Source organism: Eleutherodactylus coqui, chromosome 3, assembly GCF_035609145.1.
Source record: "Eleutherodactylus coqui strain aEleCoq1 chromosome 3, aEleCoq1.hap1, whole genome shotgun sequence".
NCBI classification, from domain to species: Eukaryota; Metazoa; Chordata; class Amphibia; order Anura; family Eleutherodactylidae; genus Eleutherodactylus; species Eleutherodactylus coqui.
This window is the reverse complement of record NC_089839.1, coordinates 152056826-152066672: the sequence shown is the minus strand read 5'-3', so window position 1 is coordinate 152066672 and position 9847 is coordinate 152056826. Positions and strand designations below refer to the sequence as shown.

At 48.1% G+C, this 9847-nt stretch overlaps 1 protein-coding gene across 1 annotated transcript in view; it reads right to left on the bottom strand.

Moving 5' to 3' along the window:
- Nucleotides 1-404: 404 nt before the first annotated feature.
- LOC136620189 (galanin receptor 2b-like) overlaps nt 405-9847 on the bottom strand; it is a 33267-nt gene continuing 23824 nt past the window's right edge. The window contains exon 2 of the mRNA XM_066594896.1: nt 405-1212. Coding sequence (XP_066450993.1) covers nt 405-1212 — 808 coding nt within the window. The remainder of the gene's footprint in view (nt 1213-9847) is intronic.

Below are 9847 nucleotides of genomic sequence, written 5' to 3'. Positions count from 1 at the left end.
AAGTACTTGTGGGTATTGAATAAAATGAGCAGCATTATACAGTGCAGGACTAATATAGCAATTATATCTTCATCCCATGAAAGTCCTAGTGTAGACGTTACAATTTAAAGCTCAAGAAAAGTTACTGTAACTGCTTCATCTTCATTCAAATGGAACTTTCCATCTTTTACTAAGATCATTTGTTGAGCAGCATGGCACCTTCTACTTGCCGACTTGGTAATTCCTTCATTCAAATAACATTGTATCTTATTTATGTTGCCTGAGATGCGTCATGATGAAGTTACAAATTGCAACGGCACCCGTAGAGCCTACTAGTGGAGAAGTGTAATGCTCCTCTACCATTGCATTGCCCGTTGATGCTACATTTGATATTACCATTAGGTGCAACTACTTATCATTACTTTTTATGTTGTCTGTGTTGTAAAACCAACAGCCTTGGGCAATCGTGTCCCCCAACTTCCTCCAACCATTCTTCGGCTGGATGATTCTTCGGGACTGCCAATCTCAATACCTTCTTCTCTTGCTGCTCTTCCACCACGGGCAGTTTCCTCCTGAACTTGAGTAACCTCTGTATGTCCAGCATAAAAGCCAGCTACTGTGTTTGCAGCCTGCACTGCATGTACTTTGTTGCGTGCCCGCTTTTGAGTGAGCATACACGTGAAAACTTGCTTGAACCTTTTCCGAAAGTGTTTGGAAATAAGAGCATAAACAATAGGATTGAGACACGAGTTAGCATAAGACATACAATGAGACACAAGGCGGAAGGCATACGTAGCCCTATTGAAGGGAAAGTGTCCAAACCAGAAGCACAAGATCACCAAGTGATGAGGAAGCCAACAGATACAAAAGAGCACAGCTACTATCACTATCATTTTGGTCACTTTGTGTTTTGCTTTTCGAGATTCAGATACAGTTTTCACTGGATCCACTGAAGTCCACAGAAAACAGATGGTTCTAGCATAGGATAATCCAAGTATAAGTACTGGTAGAAGGTACCCAAAGACAAAGGTTGACACATCCATGATCTTCCTCCTACGATCTTCCCAGTTGGGTATGCAGATGGGCACTTGATTATAGAGGATGATGTGATAGTAGCTCAGGTAAGGGCCTGCAAACAGAATAGAAAGGGCCCAAATAACTGCAATGGCTGCCAGAGCATTTCTAGCTGTACGAAGGTCTCGCGATTTCAGTGGGTAGCGGATGGCCAGATATCTGTAGTCAGAGGAAAATTAAGTCAGAAAATTCATAAAATAAATGTCAAGCAGATTTATCACTAGCAATAACATTAAAACAGGACAAATGAATGCATGCATTAACCTCTATTACTTTATGTCAGACGTTCACTGAACCATTAACACAGGTTGAGCAGTACTACATAATAGTGAGTTAGCAAATAAATCAATGAAATGTAAGAAATGTTAATTTAATATCTTTGACTCAGCTAAGTATACTGTATGAAATCATAAAATTCATTTAGCTCATAAAATCCACTTCCGTAAATGACAATGACTATTTAACTTTTTTGATGGGACAGTCAAAACATTCAAAGTGCAGAATATTTCTTGTGATCTTAAATGCAATTTGGTCTAAAGGATTATCTTTACGTTCTTGAAATCACTTAATTGGACAAATATAGTGCAGCTATGTTCAACCTTCCCAAAGAGAAGTTTTCATTTAGAAAGTCAGTAGAAATGTAAAGGTGGACAAGGTTGAACCACATGAGTAGAATACGATCAGACTTTCACTAAAAATAATTATGTTTAGTTACTCATTTTTATTTAACTTAAAGGGGTTGTCCTGCGCCGAAACTGTTTTTTGTTTTTTTTTAACCCCCCCCCCCGTTCGGCGCGAGACAACCCCGATGCAGGGGTTAAAAAAAACAAACGGAGAGTGCTTACCTGAATCCCGGCGGTCCGGCGTCTTCATACTTACCTGCTGAAGATGGCCGCCGGGGTCTGCTCCCTCCGTGGACCGCAGCTCTTCTGTGCGGTCCATTGCCGATTCCAGCCTCCTGATTGGCTGGAATCGGCACGTGACGGGGCGGAGCTACACGGAGACGGCATTCTGCACAAGCGGCTCCATTGAAGAGAGCAGAAGACCCGGACTGCGCAAGCGCGGCTAATTTGGCCATCGGAGGGCGAAAATTAGTCGGCTCCATGGGAACGAGGACGCTAGCAACGGAGCAGGTAAGTAAAAAACTTTTTATAACTTCTGTATGGCTCATAATTAATGCACAATGTACATTACAAAGTGCATTAATATGGCCATACAGAAGTGTATAGACCCACTTGCTGCCGCGGGACAACCCCTTTAAATTCATAGCAAAGTGCATCAGTTTCATCAGAATGGTAAGGCCTGTAGATAAGTGATCCCTTTATGTTTTTTACCACTTGATCCCCCTCTTTCCAGATGCCCCATAACAGCCGCATGGGCTGCATCTATGGTATGTATGCCTTTAAGAGAACGGTTAGCATCTGCTATAAGGCCAAACCCCACTCAATTAGTGATTATAGTGAAATAGAAAAAAAAGTGAAGGGATCAGCAAAAAGTGCAATGCAGATGGTGTGAGCCAATCAAAGGAAGAGAAGAAAAGGGGAAGAGGAGAGCAAAATATGAGTAATATTTTAATGCCCTGAACTTGCTTCTGAAGAGCGTCATAGTGGATTGCGGACCCATTCCACATATTTCATTATTACAGCCTCCCTCACAAGTTTATGGGCTTTTAGTTGAGGCATATTGTATGAAACAATACCATATACATTTGTTGTGGTATTGCATAGCATAGAAGTCTCCCCTATTCTATATAGAAAACAAAAATAGCAATATGTTTACCTGTCAAATGCAAGTGTAAAGGACCCTCTTTTGGAAAAAGTCATAAGAATCATGAATATGTGCCAATATACATTTTTCCAATACAAAAGCATCCTTCCAACATAGCCCATAGTTGTTCTACAGTTCTAAGACTGGAATGTATCAATGCATTTGTTGTAGTTTTCAGACTTATCTTATTAACCCAAAAGATTTACTATAATTTATGCCAGATACTGGTGTAAATTATGGGGAAAATCTTTGCCATTATAGCTGGCATGGATTTGCCCTTGTGGCACACAGACTTTTATAAAGTGCACCAAGTTTATTAAAGAGCCTCTGGCAGCTACTCTGAGCCATTGTTAGTATTTAAACTTCTTGCTGAATGCATTCAGGCACATGCTAAGTAGTCCTCCCATTCTATGTACAGAATGGGAAGACTACATAGCACACACCCTGTAGCCACTCAATGCATTTAGTGCTGGTTTGAGCTTAAAGAATGACAGGGAAGGTAAGCGTAAAACTTAAATCTGCAGGTCAGTTGCTTTGAACCCATAAACTTAGCTTCTAGGACTCAAAGTAGCTGACAGATTACCTTTAAGAGGCAAGTACCTCTTTTTTTTAATTAAAGTGTTTTTTATTAAACTTTTTTCACCTTTTACATATTATTAAAACATTTCTTACATAACTTTGGTTTCCCCCCCTTTTTGTTGCTTGTCCTCTTGCTGTTTTCTTTTACTGGTTCAGGGTTATTTTTTGTTGCATACACGGGGCGCACCATATGGCAAGTACCTCTTTAATAAAGTGTAAATTTGCTTATCAAAATTTCTTTTTTCTGGAGTCTGTAGGCAGCACATACACAAATGAGTTAGGTCCCCTAGGTACAACCAAACAGAGACAGCTTAATAAGCAATAATTAACTAATCAATTAGCCTACCCTATAAAGCAAGGCAGGGGACTTGGAGTCAGTGTGTCATAATAAATCAATATTAAATTACAACTTATGGTGAGAGACTTGTACTGCCAATGGACTCCAGAAAATGGAAATTCTCCCACTCTGTTGCCAAAATTTGAGTCCTCTGTTGAGAGTTTGTCTAGCTTCTAATAAGGGTAGAGATGACTATGTGGTATCTTGGCAGGTTTGGTCTAACGGTACATGTCCAACTTTAGCCCAGCATGTAGCTGTAGAATGTGTTCTGATATACATGAGGGAAGGGACCACCCGAGACTTCATAACTAGAGATGAGCGAGCACCGAAATGCTCGGGTGCTCGTTACTCGGGACGAAAATTTTGCGATGCTCGAGGGTTCGTTTCGAATAACGAACTCCATTGAAGTCAATGGGCGACCCGAGCATTTTTGTATATCGCCGATGCTCGCTAAGGTTTCCATTTGTGAAAATCTGGGTAATTCAAGAAAGTGATGGGAACGACACAGCAACGGATAGGGCAGGCGAGGGGCTACATGTTGGACTGCATCTCAAGTTCCCAGGTCCCACTATTAAGCCACAATAGCGGCAAGAGTGGGCCACCCCCTCCCAACAATTTTTACTTCTGAAAAGCCCTCATTAGCAATGCATACCTTAGCTAAGCACCACACTACCTCCAACAAAGCACAATCACTGCCTGCATGACACTCCGCTGCCACTTCTCCTGGGTTACATGCTACCCAACCCCCCCCCCCCCCCCGCACGACCCAGTGTCCACAGCACACACCAAAGTGTCCCTGCGCAGCCTTCAGCTGCCCTCATGCCACACCACCCTCATGTCTATTTATAAGTGCGTCCGCCATGAGGAGGAACCGCAGGCACACACTGCAGAGGGTTGGCACGGCTAAGCAGCGACCCTCTTTAAAAGGGGCGGGTCGATAGCCCACAATGCTGTACAGAAGCAATGAGAAATCCAATCCTGTGCCACCTCCATCAGGAGCTGCACACGTGGGCATAGCAATGGGGAACCTATGTGCCACACACTATTCATTCTGTCAAGGTGTCTGCATGCCCCAGTCAGACTGCGTTTTTTTATAAATAGTCACAGGCAGGTACAACTCCACAATGGGAATTCCGTGTGCACCCACAGCATGGGTGGCTCCCTGGAACCCACCGGCGGTACATAAATATATCCCATTGCAGTGCCCAGCACAGCTGATGTAATGTCATGTTAAATGCAGGTGGGTTTCAGGCCACACTGCATGCCCCAGTCAGACTGGGGTTCTTTAGAAGTAGGCACATGCAGTTACAACTCCCTGTGGACCCACAGCATGGGTGGCTCCCTGGAACCCACCGGCGGTACATAAATATTTCCCATTGCAGTGCCCAGCACAGCTGATGTAATGTCATGTTAAATGCAGGTGGGTTTCGGCCCACACTGCATGCCCCAGTCAGACTGGGGTTCTTTAGAAGTAGACACATGCAGTTACAACTCCCTGTGGACCCACAGCATAGGTGGCTCCCTGGAAACCACCGGCGGTACATAAATATATCCCATTGCATTGCCCATCACAGCTGAGGTAATGTCATGTTAAATGCAGGTGGGCTTCAGCCCACACTGCATGCCCCAGTCAGACTGGGGTTCTTTAGAAGTGGACACATGCAGTTACAACTCCGTGTGGACCGACAGCATGGGTGGGTGCCAGGAAGCTACCGGCGGTACATAAATATATCCCATTGCATTGCCCATCACAGCTGAGGTAATGTCATGTTAAATGCAGATGGGCTTCGGCCCACACTGCATGCCCCAGTCAGACTGGGGTTCTTTAGAAGTAGACACATGCAGTTACAACTCCCTGTGGACCCACAGCATGGGTGGCTCCCTGGAACCCACCGGCGGTACATAAATATATCCCATTGCAGTGCCCAGCACAGCTGATGTAATGTCATGTTAAATGCAGGTGGGCTTCGGCCCACACTGCATGCCCCAGTCAGACTGGGGTTCTTTAGAAGTAGACACATGCAGCTACAACTCCCTGTGGACCCACAGCATGGGTGGCTCCCTGGAACCCACCGGCGGTACATAAATATATCCCATTGCATTGCCCATCACAGCTGAGGTAATGTCATGTTAAATGCAGGTGGGCTTCGGCCCACACTGCATGCCCCAGTCAGACTGGGGATCTTTAGAAGTGGAGACATGCAGTTACAACTCCGTGTGGACCGACAGCATGGGTGGGTGCCAGGAAGCTACCGGCGGTACATAAATATATCCCATTGCATTGCCCATCACAGCTGAGGTAATGTCATGTTAAATGCAGGTGGGCTTCGGCCCACACTGCATGCCCCAGTCAGACTGGGGTTCTTTAGAAGTGGACACATGCAGTTACAACTCTGTGTGGACCGACAGCATGGGTGGGTGCCAGGAAGCCACCGGCGGTACATAAATATATCCCATTGCATTGCCCTGCACAGCTGAGGTAACGTCAGATAAAATACAGGTTGGCTTCGGCCCACACTGCATGCCCCAGTCAGACTGGGGTTCTTTAGAAGTGGACACATGCAGTTACAACTCCGTGTGGACCGACAGCATGGGTGGGTGCCAGGAAGCCACCGGCGGTACATAAATATATCCCATTGCATTGCCCATCACAGCTGAGGTAATGTCATGTTAAATGCAGGTGGGCTTCGGCCCACACTGCATGCCCCAGTCAGACTGGGGATCTTTAGAAGTGGAGACATGCAGTTACAACTCTGTGTGGACCGACAGCATGGGTGGGTGCCAGGAAGCTACCGGCGGTACATAAATATATCCCATTGCATTGCCCATCACAGCTGAGGTAATGTCATGTTAAATGCAGGTGGGCTTCGGCCCACACTGCATGCCCCAGTCAGACTGGGGTTCTTTAGAAGTGGACACATGCAGTTACAACTCTGTGTGGACCGACAGCATGGGTGGGTGCCAGGAAGCCACCGGCGGTACATAAATCTATCCCATTGCATTGCCCTGCACAGCTGAGGTAACGTCAGATAAAATACAGGTGGGCTTCGGCCCACACTGCATGCCCCAGTCAGACTGGGGTTCTTTAGAAGTGGACACATGCAGTTACAACTCCGTGTGGACCGACAGCATGGGTGGGTGCCAGGAAGCCACCGGCGGAACATAAATATATCCCATTGCATAGCCCTGCACAGCTGAGGTAACGTCAGATAAAATACAGGTGGGCTTCGGCCCACACTGCATGCCCCAGTCAGACCGGGGTTTTTAATACATAGACACAGGCAGGTACAACTTCCTAATGTGAGGTCCGTGTGGACCGACAGCATGGGTGGCTCCCTGGCACCCACCGGCGGTACAAAAATATATCCCATTACAGTGCCCTGGACAGCAGAACTAACGTCTGATTAAATACAGGTGGGTTTCGGCCCAAACTGCATGCCCCAGTCAGGCTCGAGTTTTTTATAAGTATACACAGGCACGTACATCTCCCTAATGGGAAGTCCATGTGGACCGACAGCATGGGTGGGTCCCAGGAAGCCACCGGCGGTACATAAATATATCCCATTGCAGTGCCTAGCACAGCTGATGTAACGTCAGCTTTAATGCAGGTGGGCAAAAAATTAATTGGATTACACTGTAGGCGAGGGCCCAAAAAAATTGGTGTACCAACAGTACTAATGTATCTCAGAAAAATTGCCCATGCCCAACCAAGAGGGCAGGTGAAACCCATTAATCGCTTTGGTTAATGTGGCTTCATTTGTAACTAGGCCTGGAGGCAGCCCAGTTAAAATAAAAATTGGTTCAGGTGCAAGTTTCAACGCTTTAATGAGCATTGAAACGTATAAAAATTGTTTACAAAAATTATATGACTGAGCCTTGTGGGCCTAAGAAAAATTGCCCATTCGACGTGATTACGTCAGGTTTCAGGAGGAGGAGCAGGAGAAGGAGGATGAATAGAATACACAGATTGATGAAGCTAAAAGGTCCCCGTTTTTGATGGTGATAGAGAACGATGCTTCCATCCGCGGGTGCAGCCTACGTATTGTTTATGTATCGCTGCTGTCCGCTGGTGGAGAAGAGAAGTCTGGGGAAATCCAGGCTTTGTTCATCTTGATGAGTGTAAGCCTGTCGGCACTGTCGGTTGACAGGCGGGTACGCTTATCCGTGATGATTCCCCCAGCCGCACTAAACACCCTCTCTGACAAGACGCTAGCCGCAGGACAAGCAAGCACCTCCAGGGCATACAGCGCGAGTTCAGGCCACGTGTCCAGCTTCGACACCCAGTAGTTGTAGGGGGCAGAGGCGTCACAGAGGACGGTCGTGCGATCGGCTACGTACTCCCTCACCATCCTTTTACAGTGCTCCCGCCGACTCAGCCTTGACTGGGGAGCGGTGACACAGTCTTGCTGGGGAGCCAGAAAGCTGTCAAAGGCCTTAGAGAGTGTTCCTTTCCTGTGCTGTACATGCTGCCTGATCTCCGCGCCTCCCTTGCTACCTGGCCCTCGGAACTGCGCCTTCGGCCACTAGCGCTGTCGGATGGGAATTTTACCATCAGTTTGTCCGCCAGGGTCCTGTGGTATAGCATCACTCTCGGACCCCTTTCCTCTTCGGGTATGAGAGTGGAAAGGTTCTCCTTATACCGTGGGTCGAGCAGTGTGTACACCCAGTAATCCGTAGTGGCCAGAATGCGTGTAACGCGAGGGTCACGAGAAAGGCATCCTAACATGAAGTCAGCCATATGTGCCAGGGTACCTGTACGCAACACATGGCTGTCCTCACTAGGAAGATCACTTTCAGGATCCTCCTCCTCCGGCCATACACGCTGAAAGGATGACAGGCAAGCAGCATGGGTACCCTCAGCAGTGGGCCAAGCTGTCTCTTCCCCCTCCTCCTCATCCTCCTCATGCTCCTCCCCCTCCTCCTCAACGCGCTGAGATATAGACAGGAGGGTGCTCTGACTATCCAGCGACATACTGTCTTCCCCCGCCTCCGTTTCCGAGCGCAAAGCGTCTGCCTTTATGCTTTGCAGGAAACTTCTCAAGAGGCATAGCAGAGGAATGGTGACGCTAATGATTGCAGCATCGCCGCTCACCATCTGGGTAGACTCCTCAAAGTTTCCAAGGACCTGGCAGATGTCTGCCAACCAGGCCCACTCTTCTGTAAAGAATTGAGGAGTCTGACTCCCACTGCGCCGCCCATGTTGGAGTTGGTATTCCACTATAGCTTTACGCTGCTCATAGAGCCTGGCCAATATGTAGAGCGTAGAGTTTCACCGTGTGGGCACGTCGCACAGCAGTCGGGGCACTGGCAGCTTAAAGCGATATTGCAGGGTGCGCAGGGTGGCAGCGTCCGTGTGGGACTTGCGGAAATGTGCGCAGAGCCGGCGCACCTTTCCGAGCAGGTCTGACAAGCGTGGGTAGCTTTTCAGAAAGCGCTGAACCACCAAATTAAAGACGTGGGCCAAGCATGGCACGTGCGTGAGGTTGCCGAGCTGCAGAGCCGCCACCAGGTTACGGCCGTTGTCACACATGCGAGTGCTTGGTTGGAGGCTCAGCGGTGCAAGCCAGCGGTCGGTCTGCTCTGTCAGACCCTGCAGCAGTTCGTGGGCCGTGTGCCTCTTCTCTCCTAAGCTGAGTAGTTTCAGCACGGCCTGCTGGCGCTTGCCCACCGCTGTGCTGCCGTCCCGCGCGACACCGACTGCTGGCGACGTGCTGCTGCTGACACATCATGATTGCGAGACTGAGGTTGCCTAGGAGGAGGAGGAGGAGTAGGGTGGTTTAGTGGAGGAAGCATACACCGCCGCAGATACCACCACCGAGCTGGGGCCCGCAATTCTGGGGGTGGGTAGGACGTGAGCGGTCCCAGGCTCTGACTCTGTCCCAGCCTCCACTAAATTCACCCAATGTGCCGTCAGGGAGATATAGTGACCCTGCCCGCCTGTGCTTGTCCACGTGTCCATTGTTAAGTGGACCTTGGCAGTAACCGCGTTGGTTAGGGCGCGTACAATGTTGCGGGAGACGTGGTCGTGCAGGGCTGGGACGGCACATTGGGAAAAGTAGTGGCGACTGGGAACTGAGTAGTGCGGGGCAGCCGCCGCCATCATACCTTTGA